The sequence below is a fragment of the Lutra lutra genome, chromosome 11, assembly GCF_902655055.1.
Source record: "Lutra lutra chromosome 11, mLutLut1.2, whole genome shotgun sequence".
Taxonomy (NCBI): Eukaryota; Metazoa; Chordata; class Mammalia; order Carnivora; family Mustelidae; genus Lutra; species Lutra lutra.
In genome coordinates, this window is record NC_062288.1 from 83,444,088 (window position 1) to 83,471,943 (window position 27,856).

General features: G+C 38.7%; 1 protein-coding gene and 1 pseudogene across 4 annotated transcripts in view; one reads left to right on the forward strand and one right to left on the reverse strand.

The window, feature by feature from the left end:
• GRM8 (glutamate metabotropic receptor 8) overlaps positions 1 to 27,856 on the reverse strand; it is a 768,517-nt gene that overhangs the window by 4,506 nt on the left and 736,155 nt on the right. For 3 of the 4 annotated variants that reach the window (XM_047695832.1, XM_047695830.1, XM_047695833.1), the window contains exon 10: positions 2,797 to 3,043. In XM_047695832.1, the coding sequence (XP_047551788.1) occupies positions 2,797 to 3,043 (247 nt within the window). Of the gene's footprint in view, positions 1 to 2,741; positions 3,044 to 27,856 lie in introns of all 4 variants that reach the window. The other variant, XM_047695831.1, reaches the window with a different exon arrangement.
• On the forward strand, positions 16,075 to 27,632 carry LOC125081269 (ATP synthase subunit 9, mitochondrial-like; annotated as a pseudogene).

Consider the following 27,856-nt stretch of genomic DNA (forward strand, 5'->3'; position numbering starts at 1 on the left):
TGATTTATGCTGGGGTCATGATCTTGGGGTCCTGGGATTGAGCCCCACATCATGCTCAGCACAGAGTCTGCTTGAGGATTCTCTCTCCCTCTCCCTCTGCCTCTACCCTTGCTTGTGGAAAAAAATCTGAGGAGGCACAGTTCTAGGTACAGCTGGAGGAAAAGTCTTTCCCAATATTCAGATCTACTTCTGAAGACATAAGACACACTTTTAGAAGAAAAAGACTGCATTTCAGTTATTAGGGTTATTGACACTTGTAGGGAGTGTGATTTTAGAAGACTCTTGCCTCAAAACCACTGTTATGTGTCATTGAGGTAACAGGGACACATGTAGGCCATGACAGCTGGTGATAGAAGGGAACAAAGATCAACAGTGGTTCCCACAGTGGGATTGTGGGAGGATGTGTGAAGATTCCATGCGCTGTCTCTCCTGAATGTGTCACTTCATCTGGACCCAATTTATTAAAATCAAACTACGTAAAAGATGAATATACCAAAGTTGCCAAAGTACAATTTAACCATCTTTCAGGTAGTAACTGACTTTATCTTGATTCACCTTTTGAACTTTCTTTTACCTTCCAGAAAAAGCACCTGACTCCTACAGCATATTACAGGCTAACCTTCTACACAGGCCCCACATTTATGCTCTCTCATTCTTATTTCAGAGAAGATAGGGAAATGCATGCTTGCTATATAATTTCCACTTCAGTGTCAACAGAAAATAACAGAAGGAAAACGAAACACAAGAGACTTACTTCTGTTAAATATGGGATTAGTCTTTATCAGTGCCGGGAATATTCCTCTTCAGGGAACCTATGTATTTTTTAAAAGGGTGGGAAAAGGGGCATCTGGGTGGCTCAGTGGGTTAAAGCCTCTGCCTTCAGCTCAGGTCATGGTCTCGGGGTCCTGAGATTGAACCCTGCATCGGGCTCTCTGCTCGGAAGGGAGCCTGCTTCCTCCCTCTCTCTCTGCCTGCCTCGCTGCCTACTTGTGATCTCTGTCTGTCAAATAAATAAATAAAATCTTTAAAAAAAATAAAATAAAAATAAAAGGATGGGAAAATTTATTAATTTTTCCCCCCACCACTTGCCAGAAGTGAGTCTGGGGTGACTGGTATTTATTTCAATGTCTGTTTGGTTGTTCCTATTTGCAACCATATTACCTGAAGGTTTTTAGATGGTTGCTAAAAACCAAGTCCAGCTATAGGCTCTGGTGATTCGTAGCAAGAAATGCCGACAGCTGGCCAACAGCAATTTCCCGGCATCCTAGGACAGGTTTTAACTGTGGGCACTGATGTTTTCAAGGTAGGAAAACACAGATAAAATTCTGCCTTCACATCACACGCATTGAACTCTGACACCTTTGATAGTAGTTATAGTGCATCTTTTACAAAAAGACCAAATAGGCCCATTGTTACTAAATTGCTTACCTATAATCAGAGATGATTATAATGATTTGTTATCAAAACCTGTCTATATCATGACTTCTCTTGCAGTTTTTCAAGGTTTCATGTTTGCAGAAAGGTGAATACGTGGGGAGTGTTTTTGGAATTCTTAAAAGGCTTCTTTATGTACAAATGACTAAATTTGGTTATTAGTGAGCTGAAGGCCATCTTGCTAGAAAAATCTGACCAATAATTCCAAGAAGTCTGATAGTAATTGTAGCCAATAAACTTAACTGATCAATACTTATCTTCTAAGCCATTTCTGCATATGGGGCATTAGAATAGACAATGTTCATCTGGAAATCTTGATGTAAGGAAAGGCTTATGTTATAATAATTATATTAGATAAAATCTATACTTAATCTTCCCTGTATTTCATGTCAGAAGTACAGAGAATAGGGAACACAGCCCGTTGGAAGAATCTGAGAGGAAGAGTGTATTTTTGCATACAGTTTTATCCTTAATTATTAAATAGGTATGTTATATTTCCAAAAAACAGGAAGCCTGAGGTCTAATGCAGGAATCTTAGCTTTCATATCTTTTTGATCCATATATGGAAACTACTAATGTAAAAATTGTAGTGTTTTGTTTTTACCGTACTCAGCTACCTGGTATTTTACAATAAAAATCTTCAGCCTATTTGCTACTCTTCCATAGATACCAAAATGGACCAGTTAAATTCTACTGGATTAGTTTGGTGCTGGTGTGTTGTTATCATGTGTTCCTTCAGGGGTGACTACAGAGAAGAAGAAGGAAGGTCAGGAGGGGACAAGTGGAGTGGTGGCTGACAGGAAGGACCCTATTTTCAGGGTCATGAGGCTTTCAGAGAAGAGCTCTATTTTAATATATCCAAAAGGGTCCACTCGGGGGAAATAAATATTAACTATGATTTAACCCAACATGTTGGCTCATTCGTTTTCTCATTTCCCTAAATACCATATTATTTATTTGTGTAAGGTCTTTGAGCAACCAATAAACCAATAAAGAACCACCAATATTGAACTAACAAAGATCGGAGAGTAGTTCCTAAGTGCTAAAAGAAAAAATACATAGAAGATAGTTAAAAGCATCAGATGCTTGGTAATGCCTCAAAGGGGAGCCACAAGAGTCATATTTGTAAAAGAGATTTTGTGTGCATGGTCACACTCTGGATAAGAGCCACTCGCCTTGAAATCATTTGGTTCTAACCAAATGGTTCTAGGTGCCGTGACAGTCTCATGATGTGTGAGTAAGTAGCACCATGCCCCTGGAACCATGCAGCAGAGTCCCCGAGACTAGAAGAAGAACGTTCAACGTACATCTATTAGGAAGTGCTCCCGCTCTTGGCCATCGGAAAGTCTACAGATGACTTACTGTTGGTTTCAAGACTCTCACAGAGTTCGCTTTTCACCTCTCCATTTGGTCTGTCATTTCCTTTTTGGATCAGTTTGCTTTGCATGGTGGCAGCTGTCACCACGGCCTTGAAGCTCCTCTTGCGTTTTTGGACATTCTGCTCTGGATGAAAAATTATAATATAAACCTTGGGCATGTACAGCATGCCCAGAGACACCGAAGCACTTAAACTCATGGAGACAGTAAGTGTCGTTGTCTGGATGTACATCTGAGGGGAGGAAAAAAGAAAGAATCAATGTTGGTGAGCCTGATCTAACATCAAACAGCACAATCTTTGTCTATAATGATTGCAGCTTCTCTGCTCAGGGTACATGAGAAGGGACGTTGAGAAATTGCCCTTAATAATAGTCAAGCAATTCTTTATCCCTACCAGCAAATATGGGTAAAGTTGTCTTGTTTATGGACCCTAATTCCTTAAAACAAACACAAACAATTAAGCTGATGAAGTTTTGTTTCCTTTTTAGATTATAATTAAACATATATAAGAAAGGGAACAAAGCCATTCTGGCCAAAGGCTAACATTTTATGACCTACATTCCTTCTTCAGAGAGGTGTTATTGTTTTTAACAATAAACTTAACCTAGGAGGTTATAGTGGAAACTGAGTAGGAGTGAAATATTCCAGAATATCACTATTGCCCAGCATTGCTTGACTAATGCTAGCATTTGCATCTTCACATCATGACTTAATTTCCGCTATCAAACCTGATAAACCTCACAAGCATGCCATACGGGCTTGATATTTTTTTTATGGTTTTTTTTTTTTGAAGATTCTATTTGTTTATTTGACAGAGACAGAAAGCGAGAGAGGGAACAGAAGCAGAGGGAGTGGGAGAGGGAGAAGCAGGCTTCCCGCTGAGCAGGGAACCCTATGCAGGGCTCGATCCCAGGACCTCCGGGATCATGACCTGAGCTAGCCAAAGGCAGATGCTTAATGACTGAGCCACCCAGGCACCCCCAGTCTTGATTTTTTAATACAGCCCACCCCAAGGACAATTCCAGAGGGTTTCTCAATGGTGGCATCATATCAAAGTAAACATGGGTGCTTTAACAAAATACATGACTCTCCTCCAAAATTTGAATATGCCCTCTGGGCATCATGTTCTGGCATCTGCATTTTTAAAACTCTCCTCCTATGCTGGTTCCTTACACTTACTGCACTGAAATTGGCTGCTCTGGTACTTACAAAGAACAGTCTCTCTGCAAGATTCTTCTTCCTAGAATCTAGAGGTCAGCAAGCTGAAAAAACCAAACCTAAAATCACTTTGGCTTTTTCATTATGGTATGAAAATAGACATGATAGCATTTTAATCCTTTTTTAAAAAAATTCTCACTGTTACTTATTTATAACTGAAACAGAAATTGTGCATTTAGGGTGTGCAACTTGATGTTTTGATAAACAAATATACTGTGAAATGATCTTTGCTCTCAAGTTATTAACATATCATCACGTCGCCTAGTTACCACTTTCTTTCATTGTTTCTTTTTGATGTTTTTGTGCTGAGAATGCCTAAGATCAACCCTCTTAGTGAATTCCCAGTCCATAGCACAGTATTGTAAACTTAGTTGCTATGATGCATATTAGATTCCCACAACTTACCCAAGCATAACTGAAACTGAATGTGTTTTGACCAACATCTCTCCATTTCCTCCTTTCCCTCCAACTGGCAAAACACTGTTCTACCCTCTGCTTTGATGAATCTGTTTAAGATTCTACATATAAATGAATTGTGCAGTATTTATATTTCTGTGTCTGGCTAATTTCACTTGGCATCATGTCCTCCAGTTTCATCCATGTGGATGCAAAAGGCGGGATTTCCTTCTTTTTAAAGAATGAATAATATTCCATTGTAGGTATATATCATATCTTTAAAAATAAAAACCTTTGACCTACTTCCAGTTTTCATGTCCTACGCTCAAAATATAGTGTCCTCCAAATAACTTGGAATACTGAGGCCACAAAGAAGTTCTTAGAGGTCCCCTTCCTCCTATCTTGGATCCTTGTTAATATCTCTTCGCTCTAACCATGTCTCTGAAAATGTAAAGTTGTCACATTGTATCAGGCAATCCCCAGAACCCAAACTAATTGTATCTTTTTAAATAAAGGATCAAAAACCACCCACCTTCAAAAATAAGTACTTGAATCAGTGCTTCTCTTAACAGAGGGCAAGGCTGTGAGGTAAAGAACTGTCCAAACAATAAGAACTTTAGTTACTTGTACTGAGAGACTATCCTTGTCATGAAATCACACCTGAGGGTGACTGAGTTTACTGTTCATCTACCACTAAGGCTGTCCTTTGCATAAGACCTCATTGTGAGTATGGGAATACCTTCCAATAAGGTGATATAGATGGGTTTGTTTCAAAGTTCACTTCCTCCAGGAAGTCCTCCATGATAAACCTTAACTTAATGATAATGTTGTAATGGTGTCTTATTTTACTTCTAAGCACTGATGCATTGAAAAATCCATAAAGTGGATCATTTACCAATGCATAATTACATAATTATAACTGTGATTTATATGTAGTTATAACTGTAATTTATATGAACTTTTTAGTAACTCATGAAATGCCCAACTAGAGTATAAACTTCCTTAGAGCCTATAATCTACATTCTTCTACTTATAAACTTCTAAGAAACTATACAAGATTCTACACACGAAAACTACTGGAAAACTGCTCAGTATTCTTAGGTATATAAAGGTCTTCACGAAGATTAGATTTCCACAAGATCTGATTTACACAAATCATACAGAGTATGCCTTCCAAATTTTTCCACTCTGTCAAATTGACATCAGCTATGCCTATAACACAGGGTGGAAGACATTTTAAGTAAGAAACACAAAGTGATGAGGTATGAATCCAGATTCTGGGTTCAGCTCATACATATTAGCTACAATAGAGACGTGATTCAAATACATTCCTCAACAAAGTGATAAATTACTACACATCATGACCTCTCCTGCCAATAAGTGAAATTCTGTGTTCAATTTGAGAGAACCAAGGATCTACTACAATTAAGAAAGTCCTGATAAAATATGGATATGTGCCTTCAAATCCCCCAAAGCTTTGCCATCTACTTTTAAGCAACTTATTATTATGAATACTTATAAACTTCAAAGTGTTAGTTAATCCTCTCTAAATTTCTACTTACTCTCCGGTTAGCATTTCTTCAGGAAGCCTATGCAGAAAATAGGCTCTAAAGAAAGGACATTAAAGTAGGGAAATGATGTCCCCAAATGCAAACTACAGACATAAATATCCCAAAGCCACTCAAATAGGCAACCATCAGTTTTGTCCCACTCAGCCCCTGCCAACTCAATTTAGCTTAAAAAACCAACCAACCAACCAAAAAAACCTCTAGAGGTCAAACAGACATAAAATGATGGGAACACCCACACTGATTAACTGGATTCTTTTCATAAATCTTAATCTGTTGGTCCTGCTAAAATGTATACTACTAGTCCAAATAATATGTAATTACCTTTCTATTTTGAAAACCTTGCAATTTTTCTCTGCTACCACGAATATAAATGGTAATTTTTTTCCCTGATTCAGAATCATTTCTGTAATATATAATAATTTAATCTTGCTAAATATTAGGCATGAAGAAGATTCTGGACTGCTAGTTTCCATATTAAATAAATTACTGCAGTCTATCCTTTAGGCAAACCAACTCAATGGAAGGTATAATAAACAAAGACATGAGGATTAGACAGTACTATATTTAGTGTCCAGGCTTTCCTTCAGATACTATGCTTTCAAAGTACACCAAAGGCCAGTTTTACTTATGTAAAGTTAAAACAGCATTTGAAAATTTTTCATGTGAAGTTAATACAGAAAAAGCATATATACAGAACTGTACCCTAAAATCCCAAACCTTAGAGTGGCCCAGCATTTGTTACAAGGCATTGTGCTGTGAGTAAACTAAGTTTTTGAGCTTCAGCTCTGAATATTTAATGAAATGAAAAAGTCATATATACATAACCCCAGTGAAAACAACAGCAAAACACACAAAGAAATAAAAATGCCACCTGTTCTCACTCTAGAGACACTAAATCTTCAGCATCATGCATTCCAAACATCTCCCATATTTAAAAATAAATGTAGAAATTATATCAGAAGATTGAAAATGAGCATCCGATTCCAAAAAACTCATGGATTTTGTATAGCTATAGAAAATTCTAATTATCTGAGCCATGTAAGAAAGGAACACCACTGCTTATAGTTTTTTTTGTTGTTTTTAAGATAAAGAAGTTTATAGAAAATTCTGGAGTTGCCTTGTGGGTGGTAAAAGCCTCAAGTCAACCCACCAGGTGACACTCTAAATTCTAATAAAACTTCCCTGGCAATTGGACAGCTGTGTGATCTTATTTTCCTCTCTGACCTTTAATTTCTTACCTATGAAGTTCGGGGAAAATAATACTTTTCTCATAGAAGGGTTACAGGGTGGAATGACATAATCTTTATAAAACACCTCAAAGGTACTAAACAGCAGTAGCTCAACAAAGATCATTTACCCTATGGCTTTGAATCTAAAAGGACATTAACAAAGCATCCTTCCAGGTACCCAGGATAAAGAGAGGGGGCTTGCGAGTCAGTTACCCAAAGCAGTATTGTTTAGTGACTACCTGACTGCTATGCTCTAACTCTACAATGTCAAGGAAAAGGCTTTTATAATCTTCAAAGTAGGCAGAATAAAATTTTGCCCAAAAGTCAACGCTATTTGCCGATGTCAAGGCTATATTCACTGTCTGTGCTACAATTCTAGAATAACACACTGGCTCTCTGCATCAAAGTTCCAGTGAGTTACAAAGTTCCAGTGAGTTACAGCTCGCCGGAAAGCAGAAGAGAACAATGTTAACTCCCTAGAAGCAACATAAATCCATTGAGAGAGGCTGACAATAGTACTGGATCTGCTAATGTAACCTTCTTTTTTCCAACTTTTTTTTTTATGCCCCACCTTCTGCCCCCTGTCCCTCTAAAATATTAATAACTAGAGGAAGGGGCGTATCTTTTCTGTTATTACCCACTGGTAGCCTCTCACTTCCTGTACCTCCACACCCCCGGGATATTTTGAACCCGAAAGAGTCAGGTGCATTGACAGATTTAAATGATCCCTGGAGAAGCCAAGAAGGGCTGGCACAGTGGGGCACAGTACCACAACACCTGTTCTGGGACCTACTCTAGTAAGTTTTCTTTCTCTGCAGCGGTCATTTGTGCACACCCAGGGTCTCCTGGTCATGGCCTGGAATCATTAACAACTCTGGGAAGAACTGAGGAGGGAGGAGATTGTATTACTTCAGGGAAAAGCTCAGTCTTCTACCTGCACAGAGAACTCCAGAGACTCTGATATCCAACCTGGTAACTTTTCAACCCCTTAGTAACAAAGTGACCTATTATGAGACCTAAAACCCAAGGCAGGTTTGTGCCATCTGAAAAGAAACAAATTCATTATTTACTCCTGAATATTTCTGCCTTGTCTTGGATGGTTGAAATTCACTTTTTGCTACAGTCTGCCAGATTCTGTTTGGCTGCTTTGCATGTAGTCTGACCCGTGAGAAAGCTATGTTAACACTGACGGCCTGCCTTTCTCTGCTTCTATTACCTATCCCCTCATCTGTGTGTCCCTCGAAGTGGCACCTGAATCCAGAAATAGATTTTCTTTTCCTTTTCAGCTGGGCTTCAGTCAATGGACCTCAAAATCTCATTACTAGATGTCATTAAAAAATTTTTTTTTTCTGTGCACAAAAATGATTTTATTTTATTTTATTTTTAAATTTTATTTTTTATGAACATATAATATATTTTTATCCCCAGGGGTACAGGTCTGTGAATCGCCAGGTTTACACACTTCACAGCACTCACCATAGCACATACATTCCCCAAAGTCCATAATCCCACCCCCCCCCCTCCCAAACCCCCTCCCCCCATCAACCCTCAGTTTGTTTTGTGAGATTAAGAGTCACTTATGGTTTGCCTCCCTCCCAATCCCATCTTGTTTCATTTACTCTTCTCCTACCCCCTTAACCCCCCATGTTGCATCTCCTCTCCCTCATATCAGGGAGATCATATGATAGTTGTCTTTCTCCGATTGACTTATTTCGCTAAGCATGATACCCTTCAGTTCCATCCACGTCGTTGCAAATGGCAAGATTTCATTTCTTTTGATGGCTGCATAGTATTCCATTGTGTATATATACCACATCTTCTTTATCCATTCGTCTGTTGATAGACATCTAGGTACTTTCCATAGTTTGGCTATTGTAGACATTGCTGCTATAAACATTCGGGTGAACGTGCCCCTTGGGATTACTATGTTTGTATCTTCAGGGTAAATACCCAGCAGTGCAATTGCTGGGTCATAGGGTAGTTCTATTTTCAACATTTTGAGGAACCTCCATGCTGTTTTCAAGAGTGGTTGCACCAGCTTGCATTCCCACCAACAGTGTAGGAGGGTTCCCCTTTCTCCGCATCCTCGCCAGCATCTGTCATTTCCTGACTTGTTCATTTTAGCCATTCTGACTGGTGTAAGGTGATATCTCATTGTGGTTTTGATTTGTATTTCCCTGATGCCGAGTGATGTGGAGCACTTTTTCATGTGTCTGTTGGCCATCTGGATGTCTTCTTTGCAGAAATGTCTGTTCATGTCCTCTGCCCATTTCTTGATTGGATTATTTGTTCTTTGTGTGTTGAGTTTGCTAAATTCTTTATAGATTTTGTACACTAGCCCTTTATCTGATATGTCGTTTGCAAATATCTTCTCCCATTCTGTCAGTTGTCTTTTGGTTTTGTTAACTGTTTCCTTTGCTGTGCAAAAGCTTTTGATCTTGATGAAATCCCAATAGTTCATTTTTGTCCTTGCTTCCCTTGCCTTTGGCGATGTTCCTAGGAAGATGTTGCTGCGGCTGAGGTTGAAGAGGTTGCTGCCTGTGTTCTCCTCAAGGATTTTGATGGATTCCTTTCTCACATTGAGGTCCTTCATCCATTATGAGTCTATTTTCATGAGTGGTGTAAGGAAATGATCCAATTTCATTTTTCTGCATGTGGCTGTCCAATTGTCCCAACACCATTTATTGAAGAGGCTGTCTTTTTTCCATTGGACATTCTTTCCTGCTTTGTCGAAGATGAGTTGACCATAGAGTTGAGGGTCCATTTCTGGGCTCTCTATTCTGTTCCACTGATCTATGTGTCTGTTTTTGTGCCAGTACCATGCTGTCTTGATGATGACAGCTTTGTAATAGAGCTTGAAGTCCGGAATTGTGATGCCACCAACTTTGGCTTTATTTTTCAATATTCCTTTGGCTATTCGAGGTCTTTTCTGGTTCCATATAAATTTTAGGATTATTTGTTCCATTTCTTTGGAAAAAATGGATGGTACTTTGATAGGAATTGCATTATATGTGTAGATTGCTTTAGGTAGCACAGACATTTTCACAATATTTATTCTTCCAATCCAGGAACATGGAACATTTTTCCATTTCTTTGTGTCTTCCTCAATTTCTTTCATGAGTACTTTATAGTTTTCTGAGTATAGATTCTTAGTCTCTTTGGTTAGGTTTATTCCTCGGTATCTTATAGTTTTGGGTGCAATTGTAAATGGGATGGACTCCTTAATTTCTCTTTCTTAAGTCTTGTTGTTGGTGTAGAGAAATGCAACTGATTTCTGTGCATTGATTTTATATCCTGACACTTTACTGAATTCCTGTACAAGTTCTAGCAGTTTTGGAGTGGAGTCTTTTGGGTTTTCCACATATAGTATCATATCATCTGCGAAGAGTGATAGTTTGACTTCTTCTTTGCCGATTTGGATGCCTTTAATTTCCTTTTGTTGTCTGATTGCTGAGGCTAGGACTTCTAGTACTATGTTGAATAGCAGTGGTGATAACGGACATCCCTGCCGTGTTCCTGACCTTAGCGGAAAAGCTTTCAGTTTTTCTCCATTGAGAATGATATTTGCGGTGGGTTTTTCATAGATGGCTTTGAAAATATTGAGGTATGTGCCGTATATCCGTACACTTTGAAGAGTTTTGATCAGGAAGGGATGCTGTACTTTGTCAAATGCTTTTTCAGCATCTATGGAGAGTATCATATGCTTCTTGCTCTTTCTTTTATTAATGTGTTGTATCACACTGATTGATTTGCGGATGTTGAACCAGCCTTGCAGCCCTGGAATAAATCCCACTTGGTCGTGGTGAATAATCCTTTTAATGTACTGTTGAATCCTATTGGCTAGTATTTTGGCGAGAATTTTTGCATCTGTGTTCATCAAGGATATTGGTCTGTAGTTCTCTTTTTTGATGGGATCCTTGTCTGGTTTTGGGATCAAGGTGATGCTGGCCTCATAAAATGAGTTTGGAAGTTTTCCTTCCATTTCTATTTTTTGGAACAGTTTCAGGAGAATAGGAATTAGTTCTTCTTTAAATGTTTGGTAGAATTCCCCCGGGAAGCCATCTGGCCCTGGGCTTTTGTTTGTTTGGAGACTTTTGATGACTGTTTCAATCTCCTTACTGCTTATGGGTCTGTTGAGGCTTTCTATTTCTTCTGGTTCAGTTGTGGTAGTTTATATATCTCTAGGAATGCATCCATTTCTTCCAGATTGTCAAATTTGTTGGCGTAGAGTTGCTCATAGTATGTTCTTATAATTGTCTGTATTTCTTTGGTGTTCGTTGTGATCTCTCCTCTTTCATTCATGATTTTATTTATTTGGGTCCTTTCTCTTTTCTTTTTGATAAGTCTGGCCAGGGGTTTATCGGTCTTATTAATTCTTTCAAAGAACCAGCTTCTAGTTTCCTTGATTTGTTCTATTGTTTTTTTGGCTTCTATTTCATTGATTTCTGCACTGATCATTATGATTTCTCTTCCCCTGCTGGGTTTAGGCTTTCTTTCTTGTTCTTTCTCTAGCTCCTTTAGGTGTAGGGTTAGGTTGTGTACCTGAGACCTTTCTTGTTTCTTGAAAAAGGCTTGTACCACTATATATTTTCCTCTCAGGACTGCCTTTGTTGTGTCCCACAGATATTGAACCGTTGTGTTTTCATTATCATTTGTTTCCATGAATTTTTTCAATTCTTCTTTAATTTTCTGGTTCACCCATTCATTCTTCAGAAGGATGCTTTTTAGTCTCCATGTATTGGGGTTCTTTCCAAATTTCCTCTTGTGATTGAGTTCTAGCTTCATCACATTGTGGTCTGAAAATATGCAGGGAATGATTCCAATCTTTTGATAACGGTTGAGACCTGATTTAGGACCAAGAATGTGATCTATTCTGGAGAATGTTCCATGTGCACTAGAGAAGAATGTGTATTCTGTTGCTTCGGGATGAAATGTTCTGAATATATCTGTGATGTCCATCTGGTCCAGTGTGTCATTTAAGGCCTTTATTTCCTTGTTGATCTTTTGCTTGGATGATCTGTCCATTTCAGTGAGGGGAATGTTAAAGTCCCCCACTATTATTGTATTATTGTTGATGTGTTTCTTTGATTTTGTTATTAATTGGTTTATATAGTTGGCTGCTCCCACGTTCGGGGCATAGATATTTAAAATTGTTAGATCTTCTTGTTGGACAGTTCCTTTGAGTATGATATAGTGTCTTTCCTTATCTCTTATTGTAGTCTTTAGCTTAAAACTAATTGATCTGATTTAAGGATTGCCACTCCTGCTTTCTTCTGATGTCCATTAGCATGGTAAATTCTTTTCCACCCCCTCACTTTAAATCTGGAGGTGTCTTCGGGTTTAAGATGAGTTTCTTGTAGGCAACATATAGATGGGTTTTGTTTTTTATCCATTCTGATACCCTGTGTCTTTTGATTGGGGCATTTAGCCGATTAACATTTAGGGTAAGTATTGAGAGATATGAATTTAGTGCCATTGTATTGCCTGTAAGGTGTCTGTTATTGTATATTGTCTCTGTTTCTTTCTGATCTACTTCTTTTAGGGTCTCTCTTTGCTTAGAGGACCCCTTTCAATATTTCCTGTAGAGCTGGTTTGGTATTTGCAAATTCTTTCAGTTTTTGTTTGTCCTGGAACCTTTTAATCTCTCCTTCTATTTTCAATGATAGCCTAGCTGGATATAGTATTCTTGGCTGCATGTTTTTCTCGTTTAGTACTCTGAATATATCATGCCAGCTCTTTCTGGCCTGCCAGGTCTCTGTGGATAAGTCTGCTGCCAATCTAACATTTTTACCATTGTACGTTACAGACTTCTTTTCCCAGGCTGCTTTCAGGATCTTCCCTTTGTCACTAAGACTTGTAAATTTTACTATTAGGTGACAGGGTATGGACCTATTCTTATTGATCTTGAGGGGGGTTCTCTGAACCTCCTGGATTTTGATGCTTGTTCCCTTTGCCATATTGGGGAAATTCTCTCCAATAATTCTCTCCAATATACCTTCTGCTCCCCTTTCTGTTTCCTCTTCTTCTGGAATCCCAATTATTCTAATGTTGTTTCGTCTTATGGTGTCACTTATCTCTTGAATTCTCCCCTCGTGGTCCAGTAGCTATTTGTCCCTCTTTTGCTCAGCTTCTTTATTCTCTGTCATTTGGTCTTCTATATTGCTAATTCTTCCTTCTGCCTCATTTATCCTAGCAGTGAGAGCCTCCAGTTTTGATTGCACCTCATTAATAGCTTTTTTGATTTCAACTTGGTTCGATTTTATTTCTTTTATTTCTCCAGAAAGGGCTTTTATATCTCCCGAGAGGGTTTCTCTAATATCTTCCATGCCTTTTCCGAGCCCAGCTAGAACCTTGAGAATCATCATTCTGAACTCTAGATCTGACATATTACCAATGTCTGTATTGATTAGGTCCCTAGCCTTTGGTACTGCCTCTTTTTCTTTTTTTTTGTGGTGAATTTTTCCGCCTTGTCATTTTGTCCAGATAAGAGTATATGAAGGAGCAAGTAAAATACTAAAAGGTTGGCAACAACCCCAGGAAAATATGCTTTAGCCAAATCAGAAGAGATCCCAAATCGTGAGGGGGGAGAAAGGGGATAAAAAGAGGTTCAGAAAGAAAAAAGAAAAAAAAAAAAAGAAACAATTAAAAAAAGAAAACCAATAAAGAAAAAATATACAAAGGAAAAAAATATATATATATTAGATAAACTAGTTAGAAAACGTTAAAAAAGAAAAGGGTAAAAGTTAAAAAAAATTAGCAGAAGAAGAAAAAAAATTGAAAAAGAAAAAAAATTAAATTAACTGCAAGGCTAAAGAATCATGGGGAGAAAGCCATGAGTTCTGTGCTTTGCTTTCTCCTCCTCTGGAATTCCGCTGCTCCCCTTGGTATTGAAACTGCACTCCTTGGTAGGTGAACTTGGTCCTGGCTGGGTTTCTTGCTTATCTTCTGGGGGAGGGGCCTGTTGTAGTGATTCTCAAGTGTCTTTGCCCCAGGTGGAATTGCACCGCCCTTACCCGGGGCCGGGCTGAGTAATCCGATAGGGTTTGCTTTCGGGAGCTTTTGTTCCCTGAGCGCTTTCCGTAGAGTTCCTGAGGGCGGGAATGAAGATGGCGGCCTCCTGGTCTCTGGCCCTGAGGAGCCAAGAGCCCGGGGCCCCACTCCTCAGCGCACCCCCAGAGAACAGCGCCCAATGACTCCCGCCACCCTGGCCTCCGGCCGCGCTCTGAGCTGACCGAGCCTGCGACCGGTTCAAGGTAACCCCGAGCTGAGAGCTCACTCCTCGGCTCTGTCTCTGTAGCCGGCTTCCCCATTCTAATACCTGTAAGCTCTGTGACACTCAGACACCCCCGATCCTTCTGTGACCCTGCGGGACCTGAGGCCATGCTGACCCCGTGTGGGCTTCACCCTGGTTAAGCCTCTGGAGCGATGTCCCTCAGCGGAACAGACTTTTAAAAGTCCTGATTTTGTGCTCCGTCGCTCCGCCACTTGCCGGGAGCTGGTCCCTCCCCCCACGGTCTATCTTCCCGTCGCTTTGGATTCACTTCTCCGCCAGTCCTACCTTTCAGAAAGTGGTTGGTTTTCTGTTTCTAGAGTTGCTGTTCTTCTTCTCTTAGATCTCCCATTGGATTTGTTGGTGTTTGCAATCTTTAGATAAGCTATCTAGCTGATCTCCCGCTACGTGAAGTAGTCTCAGCCTGCTACTTCTCCGCCATCTTGACCAAAAAAAAATTTTTTTTTAAACAGACAAGTTTATAAAGCTATTGTGCAGTTTCCTTGTGGTGGTAAAATCCTCAAATCAACCAATCATGCAACATCCAAACTCCACTAAAACTCCCATGGCAACTGGGTACAACAAACATCAAGACAACAATCCAACTCTTCTGGCTGAGCCTAGATACCAGTGAGCTATCACCAAGTCTCTACCAAACATTTTACCATTGTTTCTCTTTTGTTTATTTCAACTTGTTGGTTTCTTCTACTTAGCCAATTCTGAGGGATCTTCCTCATATCTGTATCATTTTTATATTGACATACCCCAGACCTCAGTCCTTAAGTATTTATCTATTTATCTGTCCATCCATCCATCCATCCATCCATCCATCCATCCATCCATCCATCTATCGCTCTGTCCTCATTGCTCTCTTGACAATCACACTTGGCATTATAGCCTTAAACCAGGACGGGGTCCCTGAGGGTGCTACCTGAATACACAAGTTCTTTTACTCAGAAGTCCCTTCACACTTGATTTAATGCTCTGCTGTCACTGTTCTGAAATTCTTAATAATTTTTGAATAAGTAGACTTGCATTTTCATTTCACTGGGCCCTCCAGATAATATAGGTAGCTCTGCCTTGGAAAACTATTTACATGCTGACTAATTCCAGACTTCCTGAGGAAATCTAATCACTTTCTGGGTATTCCCCTTGGATGTCTGATTTGTAAAACTAACAAGCATATGACACCATCTTCATTCCTAAACTTACTCTTCTAGTCATCTTCTTTATCTGAATTCCATCATTAATCTTCCAAGGGACAAAGGCTTTGAAATTGTCCTTGACTCCTCTCTTACACTCTTTATCTTTGAAGAATCCTATTGATTCTACCTTCAACTTTTGTCCAGATGGATCATTTTCTACTACCTCTGCTGGAACTACATTGGTCTTAGCCAATATCATCTCTCATTTGGGTTATCATGAAAGCTCTCCTCTTGACTTCTCTTTTCCCCATGCTCCTTTTGTCTGCTCATTGGATTGATCTTAACACAGCAGACAGAATAATCCCATTATTCATAAGTCAGGTCATCCTTACTCTCCAAACATTACAATGACTTCCCATTGATGGTGTGCGGACATGGCCCACAAGGTCCTCTGAACTGACAGGGCTTTCCTTTTTCCCTCATGCATTCTCTTCCTGCCATACTGGCCTCCTGGGTGATCCTGTAGCATACCAACCATGATTGTGATTTGAGGCTTTTATATTTGAAAACTCGCTCCTTCATTTCCTTTAGATTTTTTCCTGACCCGTTCTTTCCAGAAAAATCTCTCCTAAACACTTTCAAATACTATAATTCCCATCCTCCACCAGCAATCTTTGGTTTTATTTTAATCCTCAGCATCTAACATTTTCTAGCATAAAAGTCTATATACTTTACTAATTTGTGTATTGTTTATTTCCCTTAATTAGAATAAAAATTCCATTACTCCATGAGTACAGGGATTTTTACCTGTTTTGTTTGCTGCTACAAACTCAACCTAGGAACGTTGCCTGGATGTTGGCATACATTTGCTACACTCTTTGGGATGGTATAGGACCTTACTCTTGAATTTGCCATTTAAACGAAATGACTCATGCAGTTTCAAGAGGGAAACAATAAATCAGAATCTAAAGCTGGAAAATAGAACATGTCTCAAATTAACATCTAGGCTGAGACAGAAACTCTTGGATGGATAAACATGATGCTCTTTTAAACTGTAAATATGGCAATATTGTTTGCAGCTTAGCAACAAACAATATAAATTAAAAGTCAACGGTCTCCACTTGGGAATCTGAGAGCTCTGGCTCAGCTCTGGATCCCTTCCCGACATAAGAACTTTATAACCAAGGATAATCCACTCACAGTATTTATGAGCTTCCACAGACATAATTCAAAGGACTTTAGAAGACAATCAGTGTAAAATATTGGCACAGCACCTGGCGTATAGTAATCAGTAAGCAATATTTACTATTGTCCTAACAACCTTGACCCTATCTTCTATTCATTGCTCTTTATTCCTCACACAGTAAGATTTAACAGGACTGCTCTCTCAAAATCAGCCTCAAGATTTTTAGCCTTTTATTTTTTTTAAAAAAGGTTATTTATTTATTTGAGGGAGCGAGAGTGGGAGAGAGAGAGAGAGTAAGCAAGCATGAGTAGGGGAGGGGCAGAGGGAGAGGGAGAAGCAGACTCCCTGCTGAGAGAGGAGCCTGACTCCATGGGGTTCCATCCTAGGACCCTGGGATTATGAACTGAGCTGAAGGCAAACGCTTAACTGGCTGTGCCAACCTGGTGCCCTGATTTTCAGCCTTTTAAATAAAGAACACACAAATGTACACACACAAGAGACAGGCACAAAATATCTATTTAAATGGAAATATGCCTTATGCTAGGGTCAGCACATTCAAAGACTCATTGTCTAGTTTCATTCTGGGAAAAAGCACCATTCTGAGGGTTGTGCTTCTCCTGTCAGATAGAAATCAGTGTTGCAGACCCACCCACAGGTCAGAGACATTACACCGTTGTTTTCATTATAAGAAATGGAGCTGCTTTGCTCTGACCCATTTGCAGACTCCCATCACATCCCCTTTTGTTCAGGACTCATGTTAAAATTGAAGAGTCAAATCAAAGGACAAAACCTATGGTTGCAGAACTGGGCTGGTTCACACGGGAGGTCTAAATCCTTAACCTTGGGCTTATTGGGAATGGTGGGAACCAGATGCACAGAATAATAAAGCATCAACCAACATGTAGAATATCAGCTCTGCCAAGGATAGAAAAGGACAAGTGGAAGCCAAGTCATGATCTTCTAAAGAGGAATAACAGATAAAGGATTTAAAATGAGTGTTTATAATTAAATATACATGATATTTAATATTGGGTAGTAAATAGAGCAATTTGTTTTTTATTAAAGTCTAATAGACATTTTGTAAGGTGGATGTTTTAAGGTAGAGCGTGATTAAATAATATGTCATTAATTTTCAATTATTCTACATAAGTATTATTTACAGAAACATAACAAAAATAATTTCTCAAACAATGGTGTCACATTTTCCACTGTGACATGCAAATGAATGTGAGGCATCTACTTGCTGGGTGTTTATTGGCTTCTCTTTTATAGGTATTTTTCTCCACATATCCCTCCATGGATGGACTCCTGCTTCCATGCTGCCTTTTAATGCTTTCTCACTTTGCAACAGCATGATCAGAACTAAGGATAACAGTAGTGGAGACACCTTTAATTATAATGATTTTAACAGTATCTATTTGAACAGATACAAAATATAATAAACATAATATTAACCAATAAGTTCAAAGAAAGAAGCAAGGGAGGGGAAACAATTACTATGAGAATGAAATTTATCAATGAGCTATATAATCATAGATATTTTTTTCTTGGCAGTCAGGGATAACGAAAATATTTTGAATCCTATAGTTATTATTGTTTGGAGACAGAAGTTCTGTTGGAATTTAAATTAGAGGAGAAATTTATTATTGAGGCTGCATTACTGAAGGAAATTTAGTAACATTACAGAAATGGGTTCAACAGTAATTTTGTAAAAGGTAACAAATCTTTGCTTATTTAGATACTTCTCAGATAAACCTTTCTAATGCCAAAAAAATTACATCAGTACCTTAGTGCAGGAACTTTTGTGAAGGCATAAGATGTTATAGAATTATTTTTTTTCCTGGTGGTATTACATTATATAGTAAGTAAGAACCAAGAGGGATGGTGTTATGGCCGAAATGCATCCTTCACAAAATTCACATGTCAAATTCCTAATCCTAAGTGACAATATTTGGAGATAGAGTTTTTAAAGAGGTAATTAAATGAAAATTAGGTCTTTAGGGTGTTCCTTGATCTAATCTGATGGGTGTCCTTATAAGAGGACATGAGGACCAATTCAGGGATGTGTATGTGTGCAGAGGGAAGACCTGCCAAGGATACAGAAAGAAGGCAGCCTTCAGAAAGTCAGTGGGAGAGGCATCAGAAGAAACCAATACTGTCCACACTGTGATCTGTGACTTCTAGTCTCCAGAACCATGAGAAAATAAACTTATATTAAGCCATCCTATCTATGGTACTTTGTTATGGCAGCCCTAGCACATTAAACGCACATGGAGAACTAGTACAACTAAGATTTCTAAAATTTCTGTCACTCTACATTGTTTGCTCTTGAACAGTATCTCACATTTCTGATTTGATTGAAGAGGTGAGTTTAGGATCTACACAATAATTACAACCAAAATATCTGTTAGTGATTGACAGTAAGGTATCAGCATTATGCCAAATTTTTTATGCACATTAACCCCTCAATCATTTTTTTTCTTAAATTCAGGAGTGGGAGTGGGTCTATTTTGGAGAATTTAAATACTGTTTTCAAAGTTCCACAACTCATGAAGATAAAGCCGAGGCTTAAACTGAGGTCTGCCTTACTGGAAAGCCCATCTCCTGATACACACAATGGCTCTAGTAGATCCCCAGTGATGTGAAAGAGAAAGATTAATATGGTTTGAATCTTCACCAATTTGGAAAATCATCCCTCTTCTTACAGAATTGGGCCACACTTCTTAAAAATTAAGAAATTCCGTTAAAGCCCCTGAATTAATACTTAACTGAGATTCAGAGGATTTTGTATTTTGTTTTGTTTTTAAAGACTGCTATTATTGGTCAGCTACTTTCCTCATAAATTTCACCATCGAGCCTAGAGACGCTCCTTCCTAGGATTATATCTTGTTGAACTTAACAGAATCATCAAGCTGGAAATATGGACCTAAAGAGCTGGATAAATGAATCTTTCTAAAGAAGGATATTTAGCATTTGCACTGGCCAGAGCACAGAAGTACCTGATGGGATCACTGGCCACCAGAGGGGACAAACTGCCAGTACACTGTTCCCACATGGACACCACTCCATTTCTCAGCCACCAGACACAGGTTCTGGACAACACAGTAGGCAGAATACTGGGAATCACAAATACAGATAAACAGACAACCAAGAATTAGCAAATACTTATGGAGAACCCATACTATGAAAGAGAAGCATCAAACTCCTCAAAGAGAATAATAAAAACCCAAGGAAAAAGATCCAATAGAGTTAATGCAAGAAGACTTTAGAGGTAAAATTAATTATCTTTGAAAAGTTTTGAAAGAATAATGTGTCCGGAAAAAGTATCAAATCAATATCATAGAAGTTAACATTTTAACATTTTTATCATTAAAATGAAAACCTCAAAAGATGAAGGACTTCTGATTCTGGCTATGAAGGAACAGCTATAATCAAACCAAGCCACCCACTGAGAATAACTATTAAAGAATCATAAAGTTAAAAAAGAAAGAAAGAATGTTTGGAGGCATCAGAGAAGAACCAAGGCAGCCAGGACCCAAGAGACCAAGATCCTAGGAAGGCAAAAAACAAAACACAAACCTTGCTATGAGCCAGGTGTTCTCCATTGCTTTTATCCATAAGGAATGTGTTGATTCCATGTATGAGTGTTAGAGGGCAGAAATCTTTAGAAAGACTTTTCAGCAGTCTCATGGGGTTGGGGAGACAAAAACTGGAATTCAGGGTTACCAATGTAGCCAGGATTGAGCACCCAAGATTTCAGGGTACTACAGAGAAGTGAACCTGATTTTTTAACGTCAGTTTTTTTTTCTTGAGACTTCGCTGAATCCTAAGTGTGAGGAGTAACAGGCAAAAAAAAAAAAAAAAAAAAAAAATCAACCATAAGTCAGATTCAGAGGCTAAAAAGCTATATGTATGCAACTGTATCATGATGCCAGAGAAAAAAGTTGGAATCCCCCGGGAAAAAAAGAAATATCAAAAATAGACAAACCCACAGAAAGCCCGAAACCTAGCTTCAAATGATCCCAATCCCAGATTATATCAAATTGAAATGCCTCTACTTAAATTGCTGACTAGTAGAAATTTGAAGCTTCTTGGGAGAAAAATGAAATATCTATAACATCTACATTTTATTTTTAAGTGTACAGTGTTGGGGATTCACTGAAAGATTACTGGCCAGGCAGGCCAGGACACAGGAACAAATGACCAAAGCCAAGGAGGAAAAAGCAGAAGGTGGAAAGGATACCAAAAGTGATGTAGATACCGGGCTTCTCAGGCAGAAGTTCCAAAAACTTGAACAGAAATATATTGAAGAAAATAGATAACTGGAATATGTATATTTTAGGACTGGAATATATATATTTTAAAAGTAAAAAAGTTATAGGACTGAAAAATGTCATAATTGAATTCAATAGATGAGTTTAACAATGGATTAGGTACAGTTCAAGAAAGACATGACTAGTGAACTGAAAGATAGCTCAGTGGCAAATGTCCATATTGAAGCATGGAGATTATAACTAAGAATTTAAAAATACAGAAAACGTGATTAGAGATGTATCAAACATCATACAAAATTTGAATGTACATGAATTTGGAGTCCCAGAAAAAGAAGAGAGATATAACTGGTAAAAAGAAAAACACTTGAAGAGATACCGGCCAAGAATTTTCAAAACCTAACAGAAGATCGTCTGTTAAATTGCACAGAGAAGATTTACCAGCAGGACCACATTTCCGGTAGTCTTCACAAATTTCAAAGGATCGAGATATGGAGAATGTTATCTGACTAATGTGGAATTAGCATGCAAGATAGAATTAGGCTGGGGACAAATAACAAAAAACGTAGAAAAGCTCCAAATTATTGAAAATCAAAAACACATTTCAAAATCACTTGTAAATCAAAGAAGAACCAACAGTGAAAATTAGAAAATATTTTGAACCGAATAATAAGATATAACATATCAAAAGTTGTGAGATAGAGCTAAAGCAGATAATACATATTAGAAAAGACCCTGCTGGTTCAGAGGCACAGACCCTTTTAAAATTTTTTCTAGGTCACCCTTAAATTTTAAACATACTTTTTTTTTTTTTTTTTTTTTTTGCTAACAACACCTAATACTAGTTAAGTGGTATATTTTGTTGAGTTTATACTATGTTTTGCTCCTTTTTCTCCTGTAACCTTGTGAGCAGTTTGTTACCATTATAGTCTTTTCACATAATTTTCGACTTTGTTGATTGTTCTCTGTTTTGCATTTATTTCCTATTGCATTGATTTTTATCTTTCATCTTTATACTTTCTTCCTTGTATCGTCATTGGGTTTAATGTCTCTCTCCAGTTGCGTGAGGTAGACACAGCATGATTGAAACACCCAGCAATCACAGCCTAAAGAAGTTGTAGGTATCCAATGACAATCAGCGAAAGGTGGCGAATGTCTTTAATGGGCTTACGCTTTTTGGTCACCACTAAAAGTTCCTCTTCCTACAGATCATTCCATAAACTCTGTGGTGGGAAAAAGAGCTTGAGAGTTCTACAATCCCACCTAAAAACTGAGAAACCTTGTGTAGCTGTAACAGAGGCCTGTACTCTGAATGAAGCTTCTGGAAACTAACTCAAGGTCCTTACCCCAGGAGTGGTACCCAGACACCAGGACTATTTCTTGACATTCATCTTCTCCTCTTGGTAGTGCTGCAAATGATGTAAGTTAGAGCAAAAGGCTTGTGCAGTACGAGCTGGAACCAAGAATCTCATAGAGCATATTCCAGGGCTGACAATCACTCAGAAATCCCAAACATCTAAATCTCCTGGATGGCGAACCCAGAAGGTAACCCAGGTTTCTCCCCCTTCGAAAAGCATAGTACCGACATTGGCTTCATTGATATGCTGGAGGCGGCTGATTCATTTTGCCTGCACTCAGATCAGCTGCTTGGGTTCTGAATGGCCTGACTCACCTGCCTCTGAGTCTCCTCCTTCTGGAGCCCTACGTTGTTCTGTCAGACTAACACCACCGGACTACCCTTGTCACCATCGATCAGCTTTCAAAAGAATGCCCCTCTGATATTAAACATTCGAGTGATCCATCAAGCAGATGACTGGAATTTTCTTGAAACTCACCCAGCTTTTCGCTCCCCTCACCTATAAACCAACCGTAGAGTGCTCTGTAATGTGTTCTGCCACAATCTCCTGGATAGCCCCAGCTCTCCTCCCTGCCTCCACGCTGTGGCCTTAACTGAAACTCCTCTCTTCCTAAGAAGATTGTTTTCCCTCCAGTGTCTCATGTGATGGCTGTTTTTATTCCCTTTATCCATATTCCTTAGGAAGACAATAAGGTTAGGGCAGTTCTTCCTCCCCGTTGCTGCTTCTGGATCATTACGGATTTATCCTTCTCCTCAGATATCATTCATCTCTATATCCTCTCCCATCTCATTCCTACACTGGCCATCATCTATCTTTTCACTGGAGGGTCTAGCTGTGGCTCACAGCCTTGCTCTCTGGGTCGGGCAGTGTGGTTATTTTGCGTAAACTTTACACCCATGTACATGATTGTTCCATCCCCCGATCTATAGTCCAGATTATTTTCCTTATCCTCCTCATTTCTCATGATGTTTTCCATTACTGCATCCATCTCAGCCCCTCACACTAACGATCACAGCCCGGATCTTTAGATAGTCTTTTTAGTTTCTTGTCATAAAAGCTGTAAAATACTTTTGGTTTAATATATGGGTTTTGGTAAGAGATTATTCACATTATCTTATATTTTTTCTTTAAGTCATTCCATTTTTCACTTAGAATAAGTACAGAGTTATGTTCACAGGCTTCAGGGATGTGAGCACTGTTGGCCAGGTGTGACAAGTAGCTAATATCCAGGAGGGATGGGCATTTCTCATTTCTCATAATGCATGTTTCTGCAAGGAAATGGCTTGCCAGACAGCCTATTAAGGTACCAGAATTAATGCAAATGTGTACAGGGATCTTTCATAATAAAACTGGTTATGACTTGTTCCAAGTGTTCTAAAATTGGGCTGTTAGCTTGATTATACTTCACTGCGATAGAAGGTGGACTTTTCCAAGTGTGAAAATACTCCTATTTTCCTAAATAAGAAAGTACTACAACTTGTATTTTCCTAAATAACAAAAAAGTAAACCCAGCTATTATCAAATAAAGTATGTGCAGTTATAATAGCTGTTTTATACATTATAGTGTCAACATTTTAAATATTTTATATTCAGAAAATAACTTTACATGTGTAGGTTTTTGTGTTAATTATGAACATCACAACAATACTTACTACAGTTTTCATTGCAAAAGTCCTATTAGATGATGTATTAAATAAACTTTTATGGATGGCATAAAGACAATCGCCATATGTACTACTGTATGTATACATATCAATTATAAACAGGATTTTGGAACATAAACTATTTTTAAGTTGGAGGACCATCTGGATGCTATTATTAAAACTGTGCTCCTAAGAGTAGGAGTAGAGAATTATGAGAACAAATTATCCCATTGGTAAATCTGATAGACTGAGTTCCAAATATGTTCAAACTATTGATGCTTCAGACTCCAGAATAACTGTACCCAAGTGAAACCTTATTGTCATGGAGGAAACAGCACTCAGTACTCTTTTAATGTTATGGAAAAAAATATACCTGTATTCTTTTTTCTTTTATTACTTTTACCAAACAACTTTAGGTACAAAGTTATAAAATATAGTAGCTTACCAAGGAAAACATTTTGAGAAAAAAAAAAAAAAAGACATTTTTAATCAGGACAATGGGTGTGGCAGAGGTATCAAAATGAGTGCTCCTTCTTCCTTTATTTGAAATTGTTTCTGGGAAGTTCCTGATCAGTCAGGGACACCTGACTAGGAATAGTGCGGCCTTGTAACTAGTTTTCAACCAACATCATGTGAAAGTAAAGGGAAAATTCATAAAAGGGTTTTACAGAATTTATTATAAGAAAATAAGAAGCGTGTGTACTCTCTCCATAGCTCTTTCCCTTTTTGCTGACTGGGTGTTTAAGCTAATGAGACACTAGAGGGTAGTCACACTACAGGATGGGATAAACAGGGGTCCCTGAATCACCACATGGAGGAGAGCAGTCAGTCAACGAGAAACAGCCTCAGACTGTTATTGGGAAAGAAAGTTGTATACTCAAAGCATTCGTTTTCAGTTCTATTTCTACAGGTGATAGATTTGAACTGACCAAGTAGTTAGTCAGTCCCTCTGGCAAATGTGTGATGGCTGAGCAGGGTGAAGGATAATGTCTATGGCTATGTCAGAGAAACAAATTTACAGTATCCTCAGATGGATTGTAATGATCGACCTTGAGAACATCATTACCATGTTCTAACAAAGTGTCTAGTCTATCAAATAAAATCCCAAGCCATTAAATTTATTCCTAGGTTCAGTGACCTCGGTCTTTGGTTAGGAAAAGAAAGAACCAAGCTAGGTTTTCTATTAAATTTTCAAGGAAGAATCATTTCATGCACTTTATATAGGTTTCAGGACCTGAGGGAGTTTATAGGAAAGTAAGCCTATATAACTCAGCACTTCTAAAAGGAAGTTGGACTGTCAAATTAATAGTCTAAAATTCCAAAGTCAGCAACCTCACATCTGTGCTTGATGTACAGCTTTCTCTTTTGACCTCTTTCCTTCAGCTAGTCTACATCTAACACTGCCTCTAACCAACTTCCTTGTCTCTGGAAACACCTATTGCCAATCTCTGAATACCTAAAAAATAAATAAATAAGCTACACAATTATGATTGAGAACTCTTCTCTTGCACAGTAAACTTTTTCCAAGTTCTAGAACTTCTTATTTTTTTAAATATTTATACTTTGTTTTGATTGCAAAGACTTCCCTCGGTGTCCTTCTCAACTCATGAATTCCTGTTATATACTGTTGCCCTTAATTATTTACTCCACTCTTCCTTATACTATGATTACACATCTTACTCCTGGGGGAAGGACTTTCTTCTCCATTTCATCCTTATCAAGGTTCATCACTGATACATTTTAAACAATGAGTTGTGAACAGATACGATGTATCTGTATCTGTATGCTTGAGCAGAAGAAGCTTCAAGCATCATTGAGTGGTCAGTTCTTGCTCTTCTCTCTGCCAAGAGAATGGTATATTCTAGACAGAGGCCATCCTTTAGCAGTGCAACTGTAAAACCTTGATAAACAATACAGGTGAGAAATAAACCACTGTTGTTTTTTGCAAGGCATTGATTTTTGAGTTGTTTATTACAGCAGCATGCACTACCAAAGCCTAACTAATATAACCTGGAAACTCAGCTGGGTGCAATTGAAAGGCCATTCTATTGAGAGTCAGAAAATCAAAGTTAAATGCTTGACTTTGCCACCCCTGGATAGGATAAATCCAAGCCAATAAATTAACTTCTGAATCTCTTTTTCTTATATGTAAAACAAGAAAAATTACTCTGGACCTGATAGGCTAATGGGCTTGATGATGAATATTGTATAAAAAAGAGTTCTGTAAGTACTGACACAACAGACAATGGTTGGGTGTTACTATTATCCGGTGCTGATACATTCCCTCAAGCATTTCTGCCTGCAGCTTTTCAGTCAAGTATAAGGGATTTAGGAACATGTGGCTTTCACAGAGGGTTGATCAGGGCTAGTAAGACTGAAAACTATACAACCAAGCCAAAGAGGTAATTAGAGGTAAAGATCAGGTGACCCAGCCAAAACCATGATCCAGCTGGGCACTCAGCAAACCCTAAGCAAGCCTTACAAACTGGAGCAAAACCAAAGAGAATACTAGAAGGGAGAGTCCCCCCAAACCCGCAATAATAATCCAGTATATTTACAATAGTGTTTATTATGAGCCAGGCTCTTGAAGAGGACTTCTCAAGCACTCACACTTTGTATTTATTCACACAGCTCTTTGAAGGAGGTACAATGTTTATCTGCACTTTGCAGATGAAGAAGTGAAGTTGTAGAAGTGTTAGGCCCCTTGCCCAAGGTCACAGAGCTAGAGAATGCCACAGCTGGGATCCTTTAACCAGGTCAGTGATTGTATGTCTCTAAAAAGGAAAGGGAGGAAAGTTTCATAAACTCTGAACAAACACTGGATTCAAGGGAAAAACATAAAAGAAAATTAATAATCAATTAAGGTAAACCTATCCATTCCTTGCTAAGAAATCTCACTACCATCAATACTAAGAATATCAGGAAAAAATGAAAAATGTTAACCTTATTACTTATTGTTTTCAAGCCAGTAATTTCCCATCAGTAATATGTTCTATTTATAATAAACAAAATCACCTTCACTTTTCCTGCCCCTCCTTTACCCCCACCTCTCTCTGTCTTTCTGCACTGGGAACAGCTCTCTTGCCATAGACCCTCATAACCTGAAAGTGTACACTTGTGCAAAGTTTGTCTTCACCACATCTTGCTCAGGAACACCTCCCAGCTGCACCTCTCAGCTGCTGAACCCATCACTGCCTGCAGAGGTGGTAAAACCACCTGAGACACTGACAGATCAGAGCCTCGGCAGCTGGGCAGCCCCATGCCCCCTGACCTCACTTATGCTAGCTATAGCTTCTGAACCATTTCAAGGGACACTGACAGAGCAGCCAAGTTCATTGGGGTTGGGGCTGTCACAGTGGGGGTGGCTGGCTCTGGGGCTGGAATTGGGACTGTGTCTGGGAGCCTCATCACTGGTGATGCCAGCAGCCCCTCTCAGAAGCAACAGCTTTTCTCCTAATTCTGGGCTTTGCCCTCCCAAAGGCCATGGGGCTCTTTTGCCTGATGGTGGCTTTTCTCATCCTCTTCATCATGTGACAGAGCCCTCTCCACCTCCCACAGGTCTTTCTTCCCTGTATGTTCCTTTTCCCATACCTCCCCAGGCAGCTTGGGGAAAGTGGTTGGCTCAGGGTTTGACAGAGGGAAGACAAATAAATACTGTATTAGTAAGAAAAAAAAAAAAAAAAAAAAAAACAAAATCAGATATGTGAGCAAAGATTTATTTACAAAGAAGTTGATTAGTAATTATTATTTTAAAAATT